The sequence below is a fragment of the Malus domestica genome, chromosome 15 (assembly GCF_042453785.1).
Source record: "Malus domestica chromosome 15, GDT2T_hap1".
Lineage (NCBI taxonomy): Eukaryota > Viridiplantae > Streptophyta > Magnoliopsida > Rosales > Rosaceae > Malus > Malus domestica.
In genome coordinates, this window is record NC_091675.1 from 17,942,057 (window position 1) to 17,967,049 (window position 24,993).

General features: G+C 37.6%; 1 protein-coding gene and 3 long non-coding RNA genes across 4 annotated transcripts; 2 read left to right on the forward strand and 2 right to left on the reverse strand.

The window, feature by feature from the left end:
- LOC114821799 (uncharacterized) lies at positions 1–1,094 on the reverse strand. The gene is made up of 2 exons (XR_003769616.2): positions 969–1,094; positions 1–903 (listed from the first exon to the last, which is right to left on the reverse strand). It is a non-coding gene; the product is annotated as an uncharacterized lncRNA (long non-coding RNA).
- On the forward strand, positions 1,067–12,443 carry LOC114821800 (uncharacterized). The gene is made up of 3 exons (XR_003769617.2): positions 1,067–1,325; positions 2,208–2,291; positions 12,019–12,443. It is a non-coding gene; the product is annotated as an uncharacterized lncRNA (long non-coding RNA).
- A 4,930-nt stretch (positions 12,444–17,373) lies between these two features.
- Positions 17,374–20,103, forward strand: LOC139192242 (uncharacterized). Its single transcript, XR_011576259.1, has 5 exons — positions 17,374–17,596; positions 17,680–17,839; positions 17,945–18,013; positions 18,712–18,770; positions 19,712–20,103. It is a non-coding gene; the product is annotated as an uncharacterized lncRNA (long non-coding RNA).
- A 3,325-nt stretch (positions 20,104–23,428) lies between these two features.
- Positions 23,429–24,686, reverse strand: LOC103400907 (uncharacterized). Its single transcript, XM_008339595.4, has one exon. The coding sequence runs from the start codon at positions 24,668–24,670 to the stop codon at positions 23,585–23,587; it is 1,086 nt and encodes a 361-aa protein (XP_008337817.2). The 5' UTR covers positions 24,671–24,686; the 3' UTR covers positions 23,429–23,584.
- Between the last annotated feature and the right edge of the window lie 307 nt (positions 24,687–24,993).

Genomic DNA, 24,993 nt, shown 5'->3' on the forward strand with positions numbered 1-24,993 from the left:
TAAGAAGTATAGAGATGAAATGTAGAGAACCTGTGGGAAAGAAATTCTATATGTACTAAAACCCGTGGAGAAATCAATGTAGCTTAGTAACAGTGCATTTCCAGTTTTACACCCGCTTATTTCAACTTCGCCCCGTTTGCTTCCTTCTTCTATGCTCCTCCCCCCTCGTGTAATATGCCAAACCTTCATCTTCAACTCGACCTCCCCCTTCACAAACTCCCTCCGGTCCCTTTTCTCTATAAATTGTAATCACCGCCACCACCAGTTCGCTCAAACTTTGTCTATAAAGCCTCTTTAAATGCACAAGAATTGAGATTTTTGTATCATCAACAACAAAGACATGAAAGTTGTCGCAAGAAAGAAGATTACCTGACAAAGAGGAGGTTTTCTTGGATTCTCATCGTCTCTTGGGCCACCACTTCCACCTTCATTTCCAGGTGCCTTTTAGGACCTGATGTTGAACAGAAATGATGCCAACCGAAAGCATTGTAACTTTCCCATTCAACGTTGCCACGTTGAAGGCAATAACGACGAGAAATTTTTGAAGTCAAGCAAGAAATCAATGGCTTCTCCCGCATAAAAAGCATTTTTCTCACTCTCTTTTACAGTGGAAGAAGCTATTGATTTCTTTCTTGGCTTCGACAGTATCTTCAAAAATTTCTCCGCCGTTGTTGCCTTCAACATGGGGACGTTGAATGGGAAAGTTCCATTATCGAGGGGTGTTTTCTGTTCAATATTATGGGGTCCGCAAAAATGCACCCTGAAAATGAAGGTGTTGGTGGTGATCCAAGAGACGATGGAAATCCAAGAAACCTCCTCTTTTTTAGGTTATCTTTTTTCTTGCTATTATTTTCATGTCTTTTGCTGTTGATCATGCAAAAATCTCATTTTTCACGACTAAAGCTTGTAAGCACAAGGCCATATTAGATGACTTGTATGTCTGAGACTCTGAATTGCCGTTACTAAACTTGTGATTGCAAGAGAGAAAATTGTTTATTGGGCCGGCAATGCCGTGGAAAAAAACAAAACTTCATGAAAAAATATATTCTCCCATCACACTAATTATGTTTCTGAAATGAATGTGTGAAACAACTGTGATCTTTAGTCAATGCAATTCTTATCTTTTAAGTTTCAAGAATTTCTGTAAAGCTTAGTATTTGTGAAAATAATTCAAGTGTTTTTTTTTTTTGTGCAAAAAATTATTTTTTATTTAATTTTTTTTATTTGGTTTTCACCTGATAAAATCGTTTGACAGCACCAGGCTACCAGCTACATGCCAGGAGGCCCAGTTCAAAATCTGTGGCGTGTGAGTTGTTTGATAAAAGGTAGAGTGAAGATAGGACAATACTTGCGTTTCACGAAACAGTTGATCTAATTATTAAATATATTGTCACTTAGTACTACAGTATAATAGTATTTCTCTTCACTTGTAAGTAAGATGTATTAGGTTTGATTCTCACCAAAAACAAATTTGAACCTTTGGTGAATTTGAACTATATTATTGCTAGTCTCTTGTGAAGCTAACCTCACTCTTCTCTTCCTTAATGTAGATAATATTGTTTGTTGAAAAAAAAAAAAAAGGCTATTGAGCATATTGTATTCACAAATTGGGATTTCATGCTCAAATATTTGGGTACCAGTAATAGTCCATCTAAATGTCCTACAGTTCGAGGGAAACTTACATATGTATATCTTTTTTAAAAAGAGACTTGCAACGATAATTTGTAGGAAGAATACTTTTTAGGGAACTTTAACGAAAAGCATCTGGTACTGTTCATTTTAACGAAAAACCACATTTTTACACTAAAAAGTCAATCCTGGTACTATTCACTTTACTCTTTATTTTGTCCTTATCATTAAAACTCAAAGTTTTCAAACCCTTTTCATTAGTTTTCCTTACTTTCTAACGAGCGTTTGGAAATAACTTATATACAACATACGTATATCTTTTTAGAAGAGACTTGGCCACAAAAATATATGGGATTTTAGCTAAAATAGCCTTATTTGCAAAACACAATTCCAAAGAAGTCCATTTTGCAAAATAGAATCTGCAATGGGCACTAACTATTGGTTAATTGCATATCAGCCCAAATTTATTATTATGATATCATCATTATTCTGTCACACTGTTGTCATTAGCTCCAATTTGTCATAATATTAAAATAAAATTCAAAAAATTGATCTTTATGTGGTTATTCTTGTTGTAGGCCTATTTGACTTAACTGTATTTAATACAGAGAGGGAGAAGGGTCGGCGACAACAGAGATAGAAGAGTGAGATGTAATTTTGAGGTATGTGTTGTATCATCCTATTGTGTCTTTATTTATAGTAGTAGGGAAGATTAAATCATTACCCTATTAGGATTACAACTCTAATAGGAATTTAACCACTAAAGAGAATATACAAAGATACTCCTAGATACACTAGGATTTACATAATCACATTCCTAATCCAATAGAACTGCAACACTCCCCCTTGAGAGTGTAAATACTCAAACAAAGCATCACATCAGATCTTAAGCAGATAAGGTAGAACAGTTGATGAAGTCGTCGGCACAACGGGTGAATGGGAGTCTCAAATTTAAAAGAAAGTATGCATGGGTAGTAAAACTCATAAACACTTTGCTCTAGTAAAACCTAAGGCAGGTGAAAACCCATAGACTAAGGAGAAAAGTGAGAAGTATGCATAATGTCTTAAAACAAACGTCAAATAGGATGAAAATAGTGAACTCAACGGAGTATGATCATCACAGGATGAGTGCCTCGTTTAAACCTCTTTAGGTAGCAAAACCCCAGTGGGAAAAATGTTCCTAATCATAAGAAAAATAGTATATTAAGATCAAGTGAGTATGCTTCAAGATACTCCTCTTGAGTTATACATAACTTCCAAATAAGAGAAAGTAATTCAACTCAGATAATTTACGCATACCGATTCCTTGGACGAGCTTCTGAAAAGTAGACTTAAACAATGACTTGGTGAAGAGATCGGCCAAGTTGTCTTGGGAACGGATTTGCTTGACTTCAATGTTTTGATGATATTGTTGCTGGTGAGAATAAAATAACTTCGGCGTTATGTGTTTGGTGTTGTCTCCCTTAATGTAACCATTCTTTAACTGCTCGATACATGTTGCATTGTCTTTAAACATCATCGTAGGAAGGTCAATGACAGAAGTAAGACCACTAGTGCTTCGAAAATGTTCCATGACTGCTTTCAACCAAAAGCACTCAAACAATGCTTCATGCAAGGTGAGAATCTTAGCATGGTTCGAAAAAGTCGCAACTACCGTTTGCTTGATAGACCTACAAGATATAGCGGTGTCTCCAATGGTAAATACATAACCTGTTTGAGAATGTGCCCTATATGGGTCAGACAGAGAACCAACATCTGTGTAACCAACGAGGTGAGAATAAACTCAAGTGACAGAGGGGGGCGGTGGCTTCTCTCAAGGATTCATGGGTGTAGAACAAGCCCAAATCAATCATACCCTTAAGGTAGCGAAACATATCTTTAACACCATTCCAGTGTCTGCGTGTAGGCGTATTGCTGTATCTAGCCAAAAGATTAATGGTGAGATATAGGTCTAGTGCATTGAGCCAAGTACAATAAAGCACCAATTGCACTTAGGTATGGAACTTTAGGCTCCAAAATCTCTTCTTCATCCTCCTTTGGACTGAAGGGATCTCATTTAGCATCTAGAGTCCGAACGACCATATGAGTACTCGAAAGCTTCGCTTTATCCTCATTAAAACGTCGCAACACCTTTTGGGTGTAGTTCGATTAATGTACTAAGATTTCATTCGAACAATGCTCGATCTCTAGGCCGTTTTCCCAAGATCTTTCATCTCAAATTCCAATTTCAAGTGAACGACGATTTCCTCAAGCTCTGCGGGAGTTCCAATGAAGTTCATGTCGTCGACATAAACTACAACGATTGCAAATCTAGAATGTGACTTCTTTATGAACACACATGGGCATAATTCATTGTTCACATAACCCTAACTTGTCAAATATTCACTTAGATAGTTATACCATATCCACTTAAATTGTTTCAATCCGTAGAGTGATCTCTTCAATCTAATCGAGAAAGTGTTCCGTGGTCTAAAACTATTTGAACCAGTCAATGGAAGTCCTCCTATAACTTTTATGTACATTTTTGTATCTAGATCCCCATAGAGATACGCAGTTACCACGTCCATAAGCTGCATATTCAGTTTTTCAAAAACTACCAAACTAATAAGATTGCAAAACGTTATGATGTCTATTACAGGGGAATACGTCTCCTCGCAATCGATCCCAGGGTGCTGAGAGAAGCCTTGCGCTACGAGGCGTGCTTTGTATCACATTATTTCATTTTTTCTCATTACGCTTGCTCACGAAAACCTACTTGTAGCTCACGGGCTTCACATGTGGGGGAGTAGGAGCTACAGGCCCAAACACCTTACATTTCGCAAGCGAATTAAGTTCGACCTGGATTAATTATTTCCAGTTTGACCAATTTGTTCTATGTCGACATTCATCAACGGAACGTGGTTCAATGTCATCGCTAAGCATGATGTCGGAAGTAACGGTATATGCGAATACATCATCGACAATCATCTCATTCTGATTCCAAACCTCATCCAATACTGCGTAATGGACCGAAATCTCATGATTCTTGGGAGGCCGGTATGTTTCATCTAAGACATCGCCGTAATCTAAAATAACCACATGCGTTGGAACAGATGAGTAAACAATGGTTGGATTCATACTATGGTCACTAGTTTGTGCCATTTTCCTCTTCTGAGGTTGTGAATCATTTGAACTAGGGGGGCCTATCACGCTTCAGGGTAGAAATAGGTGATTGGTTAGCTGCCAGTGTACCGAGCCACGTGGGAGGTGCGGCCACCCCACCCTCGGGGACAGTCCGGTTCCAAGGCAGTGTTACGGTGTACGTTAAGTACGTCCATCTTTGCAAGTGTGTTTGCAATTGGTATATGTGATCTCATCACCTTTGCTAGATCAGTAAAAGCATCTGGCATACTTTAAGTGATGCTCTGAAGATCTATAATACATCGCACTTCAATTTCAGACTGAGGGGTATGGGGATCTAAATGAGACATAGTGGAAGTAATCCACGATAATTCGTGGCGTTCTACATGAACGTTAATGATCTTATCTCCCCCCAATGACGGTAAGATTGTCTCATCAAAGTGACAATCCGCAAAACGTGCTATAAAGAGATCTTGTATCAATGGCTCTAAGTAGCGAGTAATTGATGTCAAATCATAACCAACACAGTCTCCTATTTTTCTCTAAGGACTCATTTTAGTACTTAGTGGAGGCACTATTGGCACATAAACGGTGCGCGCAAACACACGTAAATGCAAGATGTCATGCTCGTATCCAGTAACCAACTATAACGGTGAATAAGGTTGGGTAGCGGTGGGCCTCAGGTGGACCAACATAGCTGCGTGCAATATTGCATAGCCCCAGCATATATTAACAAAGTTTTTCGCATAACCAAAGTCTGAGCTATCGTTTGAAGGCACTTTATGAAAGCTTCTGCAGGTCGTTTTGGGTGTGAACATGGGGTACATGATGTTCAACTTCATTCCCAACAGACATGCAATAATCGTCAAAAGTCTGTGATGTAAACTCTCAAACATTATCCAGTCGAATCGACTGGATCGGATAATCAAGGTGGTGAGCCCTAAGCTTAATAATTTGTGCTAAGAGTTTCGCAAATGCAGCATTGCGTGTGGACAATAAGTAGACATGTGACCATCGCGTCCATACATCAACCAACACCATGAAGTATCTAAATGGTTCGCATGTTAGTTGGATAGGTCCATAAATATCCCCTTGAATCCGCTGAATAAACTTAGGGGGGTCGTGAATAATCTTTGTAAGTGAGGGTTGAATGTTCAACTTCCCCAAGGAGCATGCTTTGCAAAGCAGATGGCCGGGATAAGATTTTAAGTAACACCCATGTGATACTTTGAGGATACGACGCATCATATCGCGTTCGGGGTGTCCCATTCGACCACGCCAAAGCAGGAGAGTGTTTTGGAACTTGGCCATAAGGGCGGCCAAGTGATGAGTCTCAATGGCGCAAATGGTTGTTATGTACAACCCACTCGGGAGACGTTCCAGCTTCTTGTGAATACTCTTCTGGCCATATTTGTAAGAAGTGATACTAAGAAATTCGGAACCATTCTCTTATGTGGTTTCAACATGATATTGATTATCTCGAATATCTCTAAAACTCAGCAGCGTTCTTCTGGAACGTGGAGAATATAGTGCCTTTTTAATGGTTAATTCAGTATAATTGGACAACATAATATTGGCCTTTCTGTATCCTTCTATTAGGTTGGATAGGCCTGAGAGGTGTCATATGTGCATTTTTAGGTACGAAGTTAGTAAAATAGTGTTTATCATGTAATATGGTGTGTGTGGTGGCACTATCAGCCAAACAATTAACTTTCCCACTAGTTATGCCTAATCGAATCGATCATATGCATAATTCCATTCATTCAATTAATCAATTTGAGAAATAATATCCATAAAGTAATTATCCATAATTCAAAACAAACCAAAACCAAACAAATAATTCCAAAGACTTAGAAATTGTCCGAAAATTAAACCATAAACCTAAAATTTAAGGGGGGGTTCGACCATTCTAGTGGGTTCGGCCACTAGGGGTGTAAAACGCCCTAACATGTCTTAGAAAAATAAAACTTTATTCTTTTATGAGAGTGGATGCCTCCTGAAAATCTAAAATCTTTAGAGTTGTAGTAATATCTTCGGCATGTTCTAGAAGTGCAAAGTTAGACTCACGACGGGAATGATACTTGGCAACAGCCTCGGGGGTAGCTCGGCATACGTGTGACCAATAATCCTTTGATCCATAGCGATAACACATGTCTAGTTCAGTGGAAGCTGATTGAATGGTAGCTTTGCCCCTTGTTCTTGAAGTTTAGGACCTTAAGGGCAAGGGGTTGGCGTTTCTGGGTTAAATTTTCTCCCATGGGTGGGCTTCTGTTTTGTTGACCTTGGGCCTGTGGTGGGGCTTGCCGTCCATTTCCACGGCCATGACCGGATTTCCATCGATTGTGGTTGCTAGAATGAGTCGCATGCACTTCAAGTGGATCGTTCGACCTAATGGGTTGAGCTTGATGATTCTTCATCAAAAGTTGGTTTTGCTTTTCAGCGAGAAGTAAAACAGATATCAAATCCAAAAATTTGGTGAACTTATGTGCTCTATATTGTTGCTACAGGACAATATTGGTGGCATTGAAGGTCGAATAAGTCTTATCTAGGAGATCTTGCTTGGTTAAGTCTTCTTTATAGAACTTAAGCATTGATCGGATTCTACAAACTTCAGAGTTATATTCATTCACATACTTAAAGTCTTGAAGCGTAAATGCTGCCAGTCATGTCTTGCTTCAGGTAAGTAAATGTCTTTCTAGTGGTCGAAGCGATCGACTAAAACAAGAGGGTACGTGGATACTCTTCTGCGAGGTACTTGGTCTACAGTGCATCATAGATGTGTCTGCGGATGAAGATCATAGCAATAGCTTTCTGAGTTTCGTAGACAGGTTCATCGTCGGTAGGTTCCTCGATGGTAGCTCTAAGACTCTTTGCAATAAGATGGAGTTTCACGTCTTGAATCCACTTCAGATAGTTTATTCCAGCGACTTCCAGAGCGGTGAAATCGAGCCTGTTTAAGTTCAATATGTCCCTAAAACATATGGTATAATGAAATGTGGTTAGTCATATGGAAAGCCATAGACATATATTGTAGAACATTCGGGTTCTATAGACATGTATTGGTTTAATTTAAGCATGAAAGCTACGGGTTTCATGTGGTAAGTTTAGAATGAAAATTTCGGGTTTCAAAGACACAAAATTTGAAACTACAGGTTCGATTTAGTTATGAACGTTTAGTTCATATATAGGGGTACTTGTAAGAACACATAATACAATATACAATAAAATGTGGTGAATTTGTGGATTGCTTCAGGAACCCAAGTGTGAGTGCTTCGGGACTATGAAAGATAGTCAATGATTCAAAGAAACAAAATAATTTATTGAATCGTTAATTGCCAAAAAGTGAACTTCAAGCCAATAATTTTGGATTAATTGTCAGATTAATGGACTGCTGGTCACTTTAATTAATTCAATAGATCGTAACCATTCATGTTTGATTGTAGAAGCAAAAATAATAATAACATTTAAGTTAAAATTATAGAGAATGCCAAAAATAACATTGGATTCGAAAAACCATAGCCCAATATCGGTGGGCTTGGGTGTCGTGTGCATGGCAAAGCCTTAAAAGGGCTTAATGGGCCACGAGTGTCACATCCCGGCCCGGGGTCCATTACATCCCGGGCTCGCTCCACCACCGTAGCACGATATTGTCCGCTTTGGGCCCCGACCACGCCATCAGGTTTTGTTTCTAGGAGCTCACGAGCAACTTCACCAATCCTTTCAGTGATCTCATAAGGTCCTAAAAACCAAGTAGTGGTCTCAACCCATCTATTAGCAAGAAGATTCCCTTGACTAGCCAGGTTTCGATCCTGGGACCTGTGGGTTATGTGCCCACCACGCTTCCGCTACGCCACTCTGATACCAAACTGACACACCCCGATCCTAGAATCAAGGCGTGCTGGCCGTCACATGAGTGTAACGTAACCAAAAGTGTGACGTGACGTAGAAGCAATAGGTAAGAGAATTACGAAGAAATAAAAACCAAATACTAGCAGTAATATCCAACTAGCATGCTAGAGTGAATTTAAGTGTGAAACACACATATTCAGAGCGTAAGTACTAGGTGCAGTCAAGTAAGACCATAACTAAATTATAACACCCGAAGGTGAGTCCTACATTTATGTAGTCTGTCAGTACGCCGTGGAAATCCTCGTGGGCCACCAACGCTGCTAACTAGAACCTGGAGGGGCGCAAAACAAAATTGAGTAGGTCAGTAAAACAAAGTTTTTTGAAAACATTTCAATTAATAACATTTCTAACCCCTCGCTGTAAAACCTGTATACTTTCCCAGAAAATAACATAATATACATATAAATCTTTATATATATCTCAAATCACCAATCTATATCAAAAACCAAAAAGTATGCCATGTTAAACGTCAATAACAGAATAAGGATGCATCAATATAACAGGTGAAGTAATGAATCAACCGGAAACCCTGCAGTTGGTCATGTACGGTTAATTCTAAAGCTCAATATCCCATCCAACCGGAGTCACCGCAGTGACCTGTACGGCGCTACTCTGCACATAAATCGGAACTACCTGAAGTAGTCTGTACGATAAGAAGGTGTAAGAATACGCTCTAGTGCTTCTCTCATCAACAGCTGTATAATAATCTAAAATCACCTACAGTCGGAACCACTCTATGGTCTGTACGACATGTCAGAACCCTCTAATGGTCTGTACGACATGCACTTACTTGGATCCAAGGTGAGCGTGCGGTGCGAGGTGAATAATATAAGCACTAACACCAAGGGTGCAGGTTATGAGCTTTCAACACAATTCACATCATCAATAAATCATATGAACAATATAAACTCACCTGATACTCACCTGTGACGGCCAGCACGCCTTGATTCTAGGATCGGGGTGTGTCAACGAGTTATTGCGGGACAGCCCAATCATGGTTGCAGGCCATGTGCCGTTTCTAGGTAAGCCCAACCGCAAAGGTTGGCTTGTTGTGGTCTCAGGCTAAAGTGCTAGCAAGCCTCGCATTCGCTGGCTTGGGTTGAGGCGCTAAAAAGCCCAACCGAAGCTGACTTGGTGGTTAGGCCTTGACATGGTGAGCCCTACAGCCAAGAAAGTTGCTGCTTTCGGGCCGGGGCAAAGGGACGAGCGTAGCAAGCTTCAAGCATGCTAGTGATGGGCCTAGGGCTCATGGACAAACCCAGTAGAGCTTCGGGCTGTGCTGAAGTGGGCTAGGGCTGCAGGCCTAACTTAGAAACCCAAGCATGCATTCGGCTTGGCTCTCCAATGCGTGCAACAAAGCCTAAAAGGCTGCTACAAAGGTCCATGACGTCAAACGACGTCGTCGCAAGGCGGTGGCGTGGCTGCAAGTCAACCAACTCAGCTCGATGCCCGCGGCAGCATGGCATGAAGCCATGGCTCGACCGCAAAAAAAATCCCAAATTTTTTTTTTCAATTGCTAGGGTTAAAGACCCTAATTGCTTCTAAAATAATTTCGATACTTTGACTCACAAATTCCACATAGCATAATTACGTATTGCATGAACAAGTATATATATTGACAAAATATATGAACACATATACAATATATATAATTGTAAATAAAATATAAATATATAGGGTCCATGCATCATGAGAAATGTTTTCATGCTTCAAGGTTTTTTCAAATGTCTTAATTTATTTTAAAAGAACCTGATTGGCAAAAAATGTAGAAGAAACCCTCATCCACGATCCTTCAGTTCCTTAGATTCTGGCAAGAGCGTGTCGATAACGTTTTGTAAGCCTATTTGATTGAACTGTATTTAGGAGAGAGAGGGAAAAGGGCTGGCGGCAACAGAGAGAAAGAGAAGAGAGAGATGTAATTCTGACGTATGTATTGTATCACCCATTGTGCTTTTATTTATAGTAATAAGAAAGGTTAAATCCTTACCCTATTAGGATTACAACTCTAATAGGAATTTAACTACTAAAGAGAATGTACAAAGATACTACTATATACACTAGGATTTACACAATCACATTCATAATTCAATAGCACTACAACAATTATATCATCATTATCTCATTCTTAAGGCTTCAAATAGATCATTAATTTGTCATTTTATCGTCATTAACTCCAACTTGTCATGATATTCCAAAATTTCTAAAATTCACCCACATTCCACAACCTCCTCCCACAACTTTTCAAGTTGGTGTGGGGCTTTAAAATAGCAGAAGTTGAGCTTGGATTCAATCATTCAAGGCCACCATCCGCAAACCTCCTTCTCTTTGTAGAAATCGAATTGATCCGATCGATTGATTCATCACTCTTCTCTATCTCGGATCCAGTCCTTCCGAGCATCACCATTTTGATGGGTTGAGATGATGGGAATGAAGATGAGGTGTAGAGGTAACGGAGGAGGAGTCTCCGGAGTTACAGAGGCGATAAATGCCGCATTTAAAGAGAGAAACAGAGAGAAAGGTGTTTTTTGTTTTTTTTTAATTTCTGGAATGAGGAATGAAATGGGTTAATGTGCAATTAATCGATAGTTAGTGGCCACTGCAGATTATGTTTTACAAAATAAACTTTTTTAGAATTGTGTTTTGTAAAGGAAATTTTATTTGAACTCAAATAGCTTCTTTTTATATCTAGTTTACTCTTTACACTTATATTATTTTTAATTAAATTAACAGTATATATTTGAACTTAAATTTACTACCTAAATTAATTTCACAACCCCAATTTAATATGTAAATTTATCTCTACACCAATTGAAAAATTAAAAACCAAAATCAAAGCATTCTTTCCTCTGACGCTCTCTCTTATCAACAGTTGCTTTTGATGGAGTCTCCATTAACCTCTACAGTGTTGCTCTCGATAAATCTCATATTGATTTGTCTAACCATGTCAAACAAGCCGTTCCTTCTAAACTACCCTCTTGCATTTATTTATTTTGGCTTCTCCAGCACACTCGCTGGTGTGTGCATGTATTTGAACCTAGAAGCAGGCAAAGGAAGATGGAAGAAAAGCTAGTTGAGAGCAACTCCATTTGCTGATAAAATTTCTTGTTTATTTGTACCTAGTGCTGTCATTTTTGGTGTAAAAGAAAGAAGCATGAACATAAACATAAAAATTGTATTACTAATAAATTTTTTAATAACATGATTTGCAATGAGTGTTCATTTTTTGTTGGGGTTTAATTACCGGGTGTGAGTTTTTATTGATAGATTTTATTTTTATTGTTAATTTTATGTTATATCTGATGGTAATTATACAATAGGGTAATTATGCAAAGCATGCTTTCCTATGTACCTTTGTTGCAGACAAGTTCTCGTGTCCGCGGTCATTAAGAATGACGCTTCCCAACGTAACATATGGCTGCAATTGGCTGTGGTTTTGGTGGGAAACACAAAACAACCATAGCAACTGGACACCTCCTGCCTGGAACCCACCATGCAAATAATCGACACAGAACAGACATTTGCTCCCCCAAAACAAGAAGATAATCTTGCTTGCAACCGAATATATACATCGCTTTAACATAAGAGGCAATGTATTTCATTGACACGCCATTTTCTCTCCACATGGTAGGCAAGTTGAGACCATGATTGCTTACTGTAACATTCATTACGTGATTTACAACAAGCACATATGGGCAAAAATATGTAGACGCAGGCCTTTAGCCTATCGAATTTTTCCGCATTTTTTCTATTTATCCTTATAGTTTATCCTAAATCTCTTTTATGCACCGATCGATCTTACTCGTAAGTAAAAACTTGCATCATCCTATCCCAATCTACATTGAAAAGTTGGTTACATGGTTGCAATCAGTATTGTCTATCATTCGTAACACATCCATAATATAACAACTACCCCCACATTAGTCTTAATAATTAATTAATTAGATGCTATCTTCTCTTACAATTCATTGGGATCGTTGATAAGGGCTGAAACTTGACACGGATAAAGCCAACTTTCTTGTGGTTGAGAATCGAAGGTTGTTAATGTAAGACATATTCTGAAATCACAACAAGAAGATATTAGGATCACGAATAAATCAAATCAATATGAAATAGAGATTGACTAATTATATTGAACTTATCTGTAGAATTCGGAAGACATGGTTATGAAGATGAAGTCATTGATGAACTCTAGGTTGTCTTTTCCTTCCAATACTTCAATAATATCTCTCTGCTATATGAATAAGGTTTAGCGTATCTGAGAGATTAAGCGTATGGAAGTAGGGACTTAACAATAGTATTTATATTATTAGGGTTTAATCACAACCAGCTTATTGGTTGTGAAAGTCAAACCCTATCACTTAAGTGTTTAAGTCCCATCATGATACTATTGTAGACATCGAAATTTCGGTAAATAAATGTTGACCGATAAATTAAAGTTTCAACGCTCATGTATTACATAAATTTTACACGTAGCGTGTGACTCAACGAAAATTGAAATGAGTTGGAAAAGTCATCAAATAGGACACGTGTCAACACCTGGCAGAAACGACTTATTTCATCTGGGATATTATATTCAAAATTAGGCCTTGGAAAATTCTATAAATACAAGCCAATTTCATTCATTTGGAGGAAACCAATTCATATTACACCTTGAAGCTCTGAAACTCCGAAGCTCTCAAGCATCCAGGTTCCCGAAGAATCAAGAAAGCCTTCTTCGTTCTTCGTTCATCGTTCTTCCAAGATCAAGCCCCGACGGCTCTTGAAGAAAGTGTTCTTCGTTCATCGTTCATCCAAGATCAAGCCCCAACGGCCCTTTGGATCAACGAACGTCGACAAATCCATACATCCAACCGTTCTTCAAGATCAAGCCCAAAAGCCCTTGAAGACCCGTTCATCACTGTTCTTCAAGATCAAGCCCAAAAGCCCTTGGAGATCCGTTCATCACTGTTCTTCAAAGATCAAGCCCAAAAGCCCCTTTGAAGATCCGCTCAAAGCCACCTTCAAGATCAAGTCCACGGCCCTTGAAGAACGTTCATCCTTAGATCAAGCCCAACGGCCCTTTGGATCAATCACACATCCACAAATACACACCTTACGGAGATCGAATCAGAGGATCAAAATAGAGAGAGATTGTAACCCAAAATCATCAAATACAAATATTTGTTTGTGCACGTTGTTCTTGTCTCTTTCGTTTCAGGAATTTTCTGTGTTCACAACTATATCTTTGTAGTGAAATCCATCAAATTTCTTTAGGTCAATTGCAAAGGATAAGACTCCATAATCCTTATTTCATGAGGACTATCAAATTACTTAAGTTGTTAACAACTCAATAAACAAGTGGCCTACAATAAGTAATCCAATACATCATTCATTGTCATTCTGTTTGGACCCATTTTTACAATAGCGGTCCGAGCAATCAAGGCCGTCGGATGAGCAAGGTTTTAAGCCATTGAACGACAAAGTGGTTGAAATAAATTATGATTAAGATAATGTTGGGATTTTAATCATAATTTATTAAACCTAGTTTTTATCTAAAACCCCAATTTGTTCGTAGGATGGTGGGGCATCAGGCCATTTTATAAAGAATCATAATGCATTACTGCATTATTGGTGAATGTTTATGGATTGGTATAGATTTTTGCGCATGCATGAAGATAAGGATGCCAATTTGGATTTAATCAGCCGCATGCTTGGCGTTGGTCAGTCGTACATGCATATTATTGGCATATTTCAAGACGGGAAGTTTATCGGCAGAAAGGGATATGATCCTTGGCTAAGGGATATGAGATATAATTTACAACCAGATGCAACTCCACAAGATAGAATCCAATTAGGACTCTCCAAGAGTATCAAGTTGTGCCAAGCGGAGGGGTGTAACATTCACTATAAGTAGAGAGGGTTGCGCACCATTCAAAGGCCTGACAATTCAACACAAAACTGCCCTGCGCAAGCTTTCTCAACAACTTTGAGATTTTTTCTTTTCCTTTCTCGCTGACACATCTTCCGTTGGCATCAACAGCACTGTGAAAGCAACCGGTGATATCTTAAGTCGTCATAGATAGCTCTGTCATCGTAGAATCAGTCGGTCTCGCAGTATCTTCCGTTGGCATCAACAGCACTGCGGCGAGGACGGTTGGTTACCTATCCAAGTCTCAGTCGAGAAGGATTTCCGGATCCTGATTGATTGAGGTCATCTTATTAGCCTCCTCGGCGAAGTGAGGTGTTACAGTATATCGAGCTTGGCACATTGCACGCCGAGTTATTTTATGATTGGATATTCCCAAGTGGGATTTAGAGTTCGGCATTCGAACGGTCGAACCACGTTCACCATTAAAACTTATATTCGCTTTGAGTATTTGTGCCCTTACACTTTGGTGTCGATTTGGCGTGAGTTTACTCTGACGAATAACATCACTGTGACTGAATCCGACGACGACTCGTGAACTTCGTAAGAATAGTAACCTTGTCTTCAGGTTCGAGCACCCAAGAGGCCGAGACGCGTTCCTTCCTCGGTCGCAATCGCAAGACGCAGGAGTCAGCCGCGCACCCAACGCAACATCAACAAATTTAGTCCTCGGCCGAGCTCGGCCGACGAGTTGGCACGCCCGTATTCACCGAAGGACGTAGTTAGCTTATAGATTATTCGGCATGCGCGCCACGTAGGCTTGGTAGTTTCTAGGGTCAACACATTCACAACCTTACATTCTCCCACTTGAATGTCAATGATTTATCCTAACAAATAAGAACTCATGGTGATCACTGAGTCTTCATAAGTGTGCAACAACATTTCCTAGCAACCTGTCACTTTGAATCGAATGCAAAACCAAAGAAAACAAAGAACAACTTGGTATGTTCCTTGCACTCCAAGATCACATACACATTCAACTTAAAGCACTGTGTTGCTAACAAAGTCATGGTGTCAAGAGCTAATAGTCAAAACATTAGCTCACAATAGTCGAACTGAAAATATGAAAATATATTTCAGTACAAAAATAGTTCACAAAAGAACTCAACAATGTTGGTAACAACATCCAACTTTTCTGTCAATTTAGAATATGATAAGAGAACAAGTAAAATACAACATACTATTTACAAAATCAGGATCTCTTATTAAAACTTATGAACAAAACTTAAACAAAAAACTCTTAAAATATCAGCCTCTAACGCTTCAAAATTTTAACACAAAAGATAATCTCTTACTCCCACTGATTAAAAAAGACAAAATTATATAAATTATTATTACTCCCATTGATTAAGAGAGTAAAAAATTCTTTGTAAAGGTCTACAGAATGAAACAGATACCTTTCAAATACCCCCATTAGCAAAACATTAGTCATGGGATCTAAAACATAAAATTTAAAAGAGCTCAACATCTTTATTCTAGATATCTGTAGGGAAGTGATTCTTGTGACTGAAAAACTATACAAAATCATTTGGTCAGTTTTGTTCATCTAACATTTGACAAAAATAGAAAACTTTAACTAAATATTTTCTTACTGCATCAAAAACATATAATTCTAGAATCACCTTTAGACATAAACTAATTATATTAGGTTTGCATAGCTAAAACATAAAATACAAGGGCAAACGTATAGCTTCAACACTTTTGAGCTGATGAAGTATATGCAATCTTGTCAATTTCATGTTTCACTATGCATTGATTTATAGTTGTATTGAATAAGAAAACACTTTTGAGCAGATTAATTATTCATCAATAACATATAAATCACAAGTCCAATTTCTTGAACAACAAACAAGAATTAATAAACAAAACACTTTTGAGCAGAATATACTCATTAACCCTTCTTGAATTTCCTACAAGATTATATTTTATCTACCAAAACTCTGACCATTAAAAGCATGCAAAATTGATGAGTGTGAAGCCCATAATATATTATTTCTCCCACTTGGGCAAACACTCAAAATTGCAAGATTAAACACTAGAGAAAGTGGTTTTCATATAACAAAATATAGGCTAGTTGAATCAATAAAGATAGTGTACACAATCCATTATATAATATAACATGGCAAATTTGTACAAAGTTTGGAGTTAGAAAAATCTATCAAAATTGTAATCAAATAGGACATGTTGCAAGGTATGCAAAACTCCATCAGTATTTCCCAAGCTCCACTAAAATTTTAGATTTAATCATAATTTAAATAAAACCAATTTACAATCTTTAATATGCTCAAAACACGAAAATTTCTTAAATAAATTTGCTGAGTCACAAAATAGTTGATTTGGACATAATAAACCAATCTATATGTATCAAAATTAGGATTATATAAGGAACAATATCTCAACATCATTAATCGATAAAAGTGACAAGTGATTAGATAAACCAATGGCTACAAAATTTATTTTAGTGTATGAGAGAAAACACATATGTGTTAAAGATTATGTCATAAATTAAAATGAAACCTAATAAGGGAATCCAAACTTAAAATCTATGTTTTAATTCTAAAACAAAGTCGATTAAAGTAAACGCATAGATATATCAACAACATCAAATTTTCAACAATAATTTTAATCCAATTTAGAACTCACAGAAAATTAAGGAAAAAGATTGGCAAATTTACCTACTTATTCTCGATTCTGAAAGATTCATCATGGAAGTAGTCGATGTCACAGCCCGTCCCGGAATTTTAATTCCGAGGACATGAAAAGACGAAAATGCCCTTAAACGGGACTAAGGGGCGAAAATTTAACAATTTGGATTGAGTTGGACACGTGGGATCCCCACACCCCTCAATCCTCTCCCTATTTTCTGCATACTGTCTCTCTCTCTCCTCCCTCACGAATCTCTCTCTCTCTGTCACTCTTCTTCTCCGTTCGAACAAACCAACCACAAAACAACCTTAAACTTCCACCAACGACGGAGTTAAGACCACCATCGAACTCCTGGAGGCTCCACGATCACGTAGACACCAATTTCAGGTAAGTTTTACTTCGGAAAACCTAGATTCTAAACTCCCCGTGAAAGTGCACTGTTCATGATCTTCGAATTGACTTTGTTTTAGGACAATCCAAGCTCACAGTGAGCTTAGTGAGGTTCCAAGGAAGCTCGGAGTGCTTCGTTGGAAGTTTTTGGACGTAAGAACACGGAGATCGATAAGTTCAAAGTTTGGCCGGAGCTTTCGAGGCATGTTCCGGCGAATCCCCGGCGAGTTAGGCGTCGAGGTAGGTATCAATCTCTTCGTCTCGTCAAGTACTACAACTTTCCTTTTTGTTTCACTCAATTTCGTTGAGTATTGAAGAAGTTATACTCATTTGAAAAATACCCAGTTTCCGGCGACCTCCGAGGCTTTCGAGGCAGTTTCCGGCCAAACTACGGCGAACTAGGTGTTGGGAAAGGTACCATTCTCTTTGTCTCTTCAAGGGCTACAACTTTCGTTTTTGAATCACTTGATTTCGTTAAGAAATGACAAAGTTATGGCAATTTGAAAAACCGCCCAGAAAACGGCCGCCGGAAAAACCAGTCCGGCGACCCAAGGAAGAAGAAGGTGCTACAGTAAAAATAAAAAATAAAAATAAAATTATTTTAAAAATATGTCGACGTCCGTGACGTCGAGTAGATCACTGTGGTATATTCATATACCTAAATTGAACACCGTATGAGAAAGTTATTGAAGATTGTTGGTTAGGTGTTCAAATAACGTTTTATAGTTTTCACATTTAGGTGAAAATGTGAATTGATGATCCGACCGTTGGATCGTCACCAAACTTTGATACGTTGTAATACGTAATATTTGAGGATTATTGGAACTTACGGATTGGGAATCCGAGATACGGATCTTCCGGAATTGGAATTGTAAGTCCATAATATAAAATGTTAACCGTCACTTAGTTTTGGAAATTGACGGAGATCCGACCGTTGGATGGTAATGAAATTTTAGGATGTTGTCCTAGAGGTATAATGTGGACCTCTGGAAGTTATGGATTTAAAATCTGAGGGGTGGATCTTCCGGATCAATCTACGTAGTGACGTATTTTATATAAGTTATATATTCTATCGATATGAATTCTGAGGTTGGAATTGATTATTGTTTTAGGCGCCGATCGTCATGACGCCTTGGCGTATTGTGCTAGGGAGTTGTAGGGCGAACTCCAGGTGAGTGGGCAGTTTTGTTTTCCGTATATATATATATACTTAACGTTTTCCCAGAAATTGAAAATGCATGAAATTATGTTTAAAATGAAATGCATATGAGTTATGTGGAAAAACGGGAAGTGAAATACCATGCATAGAATTGATATGAAAAGTATATAGAAATGTGAGTTGAAATGCCATGCATGAATTAATATATGATGCATATGTATGAATTGGTGCGGTGGACGCACAGGTAAGAATTGATTTATGATGCATATGTATGAAATGGTGCGGTGGACGCACAGATGAGTATTTAATTACTGTTATGATGATGATGATATATATTGAGCTCAAATCCTGCACCATGGTTTAGTGCTTATAGTATTCACCGCATCGCACGCTCGCCTTGGATCCAAGTAGATGCTAGTCGTACAGTCCACGCGGAGTGGGTACGACAGACCAGTCGCGAGAGTGTTAGTGAGATTCCGACTGGTGGGTGACCTTAGATTATGTGCACAGATGATTTATGAGAAGCACTAGAGCGTAACTTGTGTGCAGAAGGCCGGACGGGTCACAGAGGTGACTCCGGTAGAGTGATAATGATAGATTTTGAGCTCTAGGTTCAACCGTATAGGGCTATTAGAGGGCCTACGGTTGATTACTTTCTTGCACCTGATATGATTATGTTGATGCATTCATACCTTATTACTGTTGAGATGATGTGGCATGGCATAATTAATATGAGAAATGTTGAGATGACATGGCATGGCATGATTGATAAAGAGATAATGTTGAGATAGTAAAAAATGAAGTTTTGAGAATATATATGTATATTTATATTTTACATTTCTGGGAAAGTATACAGGTTTTACGGAGAGGGGTTACAACGTTTTGAGAAATGTTTGGATTTGGAAAAGAATTGTTTTACTGACCCACTCAATTTTGGTTTTGCGCCCCTCCAGGTTCAGGAATCACAAAGGTGTGGTGACTACGAGGAATTCGACGGTGTTCTGACAGATTGGACAAAATTAGGACTCACCTTCGGGTGTATCAATTTAAATTGTATCTTAAAGCTTCCGTACTGTGCAAATGGTTACGTCACTCTCACGTGACGGCCAGCATGCCCTCCTTCGGGACGGGGTGTGTCAGTCGAGTTGTGGAGGATCGAACCAACTCAAATTGCATGATTGTTACACCTTTGGACATAAACTAATCATGCAAAGAAAATACATGCATAGCTAGCCAAAACATAAAATACACAACATACATATAGCTTCAACAGCTTTGGCCAGATGAAAATATGTTAGAAGTACTTTATGATTTGCTATAATACTAATTTATAATTGGTGAGTGATTTCCTGAAATTCCCATTGGGACAAAAGTATTTACCATATAAATTAGAATTCTGATTTTTAAAATAATCCTTTAGAACAGTATTAAATAACCGTTTTGTTGGATATTCAATTATTCTCAAAAGATTCAATCAGACACAAAACTATGTCGTTGTTGACATTGAACAATAGAGTTCTCGAAAGAGGAAACATGGTTATTCAGTTATTTGATAGGGACCAAAATGATCAATTAGTAAATTGATGCCGCTTTCCAATTTTCTCTTAAAAGACAATTATCATCATAATCAGAATTGATGACCAAACAAAACATTGGTTTAAGCAAAACAAACCAATACATCTTTAAATCAAAATTTAATCAGTGTTGTCTATAAAATTCATTAGTATTGATAAATTGCATAAAATAAGGACATATTGGAACCATAAACTTGTATAATAATTGGTACCAATAGATGTGCACAAATCAGTGAAATAATATCACATAACAAAACTAGTTTTGAAGTACCAAAATTCAGCAGTACTTCTTTAGTTTGCAAATTCACTAAAAACTCAATTATCTTTTGATTGTCATGAAAATTTTAGGTATGCACTAGACATATATGGCTACTATTTCGTAAAATTTAATGATTTTTAATATTTTAAGAGAGCCAAAACTTGAATTTGAAAAGAGAGGTGCTGCAGAAACTGCAGAAAATGTTCAGTACAGACTTGAGATTACAAATTCACCAAATATTCATTGTTCATCCGATATGCATGAAAATTTTCAAACATAAATTAAACATACAAATCTGTTAATTCCCAAAATTTCATAATTTTTGAGACTTGACAAGTGTACTAAAAGAAAATACGAAATGGGATGTGCTGCAGAAACGGCAAAAATTCTGCAGTACATACCGAAGATTAAATAATTCACAAAAAATTCAATTTTCAAACCAATGCTTGTGAAAATTTCCAGATTTGAAATAAATATCTCAATGTATATCATACTAAAATTTCATGAATTTATCAATTACAAAAATATATCAAAATAATATTACAAACACAATATTATGCAGAAGTCTGCAGAATTCCAGCAACATGGTATCTCACTTAAAAATTTACCATAAATCCATTTCTTGTCCAAAAAACGTGAAAAAATACCAGCATCTGAAGTCCATTTAATATTACGACTTGACCAAATTTCATAAAATTTGAAGTTAGGGAAGTCTATCAAAAACTAGAATGTCTATCAGCTATACGAAATATGCACTTATACCAAACAAGAGTCTGCAAAAGATTTACGATGTCATTGAAAAAACTTCCCAAAATCTCAATTAAGAATCGATAGCCCAGAACTACTCATATAAATAAGATACATGAATTTCAAATTTGTCAAAAATAACTAAAGTCCATCAGAATTGCAAGATTTATGGTTCGAAAATAATCTAGTTCATTGAAAGCCCAATAAAAGTTTCCTTCCAACAGATTTAATTAATCATGAAATCAATACAGCAATATAATTAATAAATACAATAAACCTAAAGCCGTGTTGTAATCCTTCTCTGCCGCACAACGATAATTATTCTGGAAAAGGAAGACAACCCTATATACTCAAGAAAACTCCATATTCTACCGAAAGGAAGAAAAAGGACAATTAGCCGGTGACTAATTATGAACTCCAAATTCACCGTGTAGTTAAAATATTTCCCCTTTATTTTCCATGCCCAATTTTAATTTGTTTGGACCTAAATCCCTAAACAAAATTGCAGACTCAGTGATACAAAATTGCGGAAGCATCGGAAGCATCTTTATGAAGTCTCACAAGATCGAATAGTCAAAATAGCCAACCAAACGATAAACACAAATTATGCTTCACTTGTGTCAATCATCTACAGTTAATCAAATTACCTGTGAATCGAACCCTAAGCTTGTTGTGTGGCTCTTATACCACATGTAAGACATATTCTGAAATCACAACAACAAGACATTAGGATCACGAATAAATCAAATCAATATGAAATAGAGATTGACTAATTATATTGAACTTATCTATAGAATTCGGAAGACATGGTTATGAAGATGAAGCCATTGATGAACTCTAGGTTATCTTCTCCTTCTAGTACTTCAATAATATCTCTCTACTATATGAGTAGGGTTTAGCGTATCTGAGAGATTAAGCATATGGAAGCAGGGACCTAACACTTATTATTGGTTGTGAAAGTCAAACCCTATCACTTAGTGTTTAAGTCCCACCATGATACTATATCTTTGTAGTGAAATCCATCAGATTTCTTTAGGTCAATTACAAAGGATAAGACTCCATAATCCTTATTTCATGAGGACTATCAGATTACTTAAGTTGTTAACAACTCAATAAACAAGTGGCCTACAACATAAGTAATCCAATACATCATTCATTGTCATTCACAACCTTACAGTTAACATATTAAATGACTTAGGGCTGGTTTGATATTACTATGCTTTGAAAAAAAACTGCTTATGTTGTGCTGTGAGAATAAGCAGCTGTGAAATAAAGCAGCAGAGTGTTTTGTAAACTTTTTTGTAAAAGTGCTTTTGAAAAAAAAAACAGTATTATAGTGCTTGGTAAATTTTTATGTAAAACAAATGTGAAAAAAGCCGGTTTTTTAAAGTTGGGTTTTGCAGCTTTGTATTTTTGGCTTTTTTCACCCAAAACTGTGAAAAAAAAGCTAAAGTTAAATGTTTACCAAACACAAAAAAACTCCCAGCTTTTTTTTATACCCATTCTTTTTCAGAATCACCTTAGTATCAAACCAGACCTTAGTAGGTGCAAGAGCATACAATTGATTATAAAAACAAACTCTCTCGTTGTTGAGAACGGAAGATGACATACAACTGATTGATTATCCCACACAATTTGATAGACACAGTATTATATATATATTTTGGTCAACAGACACAGTATTATTTGGCGTTAACCAATTACATAACTTACTAGATACAAGAAGATATACAACGGAGACCTATATGTCCAATAATAGAGACAGAAGTGATTTGATGTGCATGCAATAATGGAACATCGGATAGTGCCAATTCTTACATCAATTTGCAAACACTCCTCGTACAACCAGCTGCCAATTCTATATATTGTATATTGTAGAGTAATATTTGAGAGACCAAATTTTATAACAAAATGATATGGTTGTTGATGAATGAGTTATAACTTAAGTATAATTAATGTGTTTAATTTTTTATTGATGACACATAATTTAGTTTGCATATTTGTTTCAAAAATTTGATGTAACTAACATTACCCTATACTTTATAACAGGCACACAAGCATGCACAATTAAATCAGAGATCAACTAGGAATTACATAAAAAATGCAACAAGTAGCGTTGCAATTTGCATTGATTTGAGTTTATTAATCATGTTTAACCCAACAAAATGTATTTACAAGTTCTTCTTCGAACCTTCAATCCCAAGACCTTAATACATAATTAAGCCTAAAACCACATGCTAATCTAACTACCAAACGACACGTCGCTTTGGTTTTGCTGAGCTGGACGCGGTTTCACCAACTATTCTACTGTAATCATCCCATAATCTAACGACGTTACCGTTAAGCTCCGTCAAGTCCTGGTACCTGTACCAACTCATCTCTCCCGTTCTCAACGTCAAAACATCCTCCCACCAACTAGCCGCCGCCACCTCATCGCTGCCGCTTTCTTCCGTCTCATCCTTCTCCGGCGTCAGTGATGAGGTCGCTGTCAGGTCACTCTCAACGTCACTATCCTCAAAATACACCGCAAACTTCGAACCCTTTGTCAGCTGCACTGTGCTGTCACCGAACTTAGCCAATGCCGGAACAAAGCATGGTGGCTCCACCTTCTTCGCCGCCGAATTTGACTGAGTTATCTCGGGAACCGGCGACGACCCATTTAAGCTGAGGCCGGAAATGGCAGGTTGGGAGCGGAATTTCAATGCAGAAGAAGAGATGGCACTGGTGGCGGCGGCTCTAGGTCTGAGCCTCCAGAAGCTAACGGCGGCGGTCAAAACGGCGATCCAAGTCCACAGATTGTTCACAACAGTGAACAATCCGAAGCTCAAGTAATTGAAAGCAAGAGCTTCGAGATTAGAATCCAACACGTTCATGATTGAAATCGAAGGTTGCGAAACAGAGGCAGAGGAGGGTTTTTGTTTTGGTGTTGGTTTAAGGTTTGTGAGAGGTGTGAAGCTTACGAGGTGTTGGTCTCTGGTGGCGGTGAATTTATGGGGGTAGGAGAGCGAGGGCGCGGGAGAATGTGAGCCGTTGGTTTCTTTAGGCCCTGTCCAGTTTGGATCTCGATAGAGAGATGCCAGAAGAGATGCCAGGAATCGAGAGCTAAGATGCGAATCGCTCAATGGTAGATCCCAATTCTTATACCGCATTTTTTCACCACTTGATTTGATTGAGTCATGGCTAGGAACCAAGTGTCGTCTTCCTTTCGTGAACCCCACAGTGAGAAGCAAACCCTTGCCTTCATGCTCACCATTAAAATAGCATGGTCTAGAAACTGATAGAAAATTGTAGGATAACAAACATACTTGTGGTTGATAGGCTTTGGCAGTCATTTCAGTTAACCACGCGTAACTCACTCTTAGGAATGTTCCGTTATTTCAAGTTAGTCACACATATTTTAATTTTTATAATGTAGTATGCTCTTTTTTTAAGATAATACATGGAATTATATATTCTCGTAAGCAAAGAACCGCACCTTACAGTAATTTCTAATAGTACGAACCCCTACATTAGAATTCTTGTGTTCGATTTTTTCTTAGGTAATATCAAATTATAGAATATAGAAAAAATAAAGGGGTTTTTGAACATTAGTCCTTGCAAAATATTAAAATTTAAAAAAAAAATCTGGTGCTAGATTACATATTCAACTTAATCC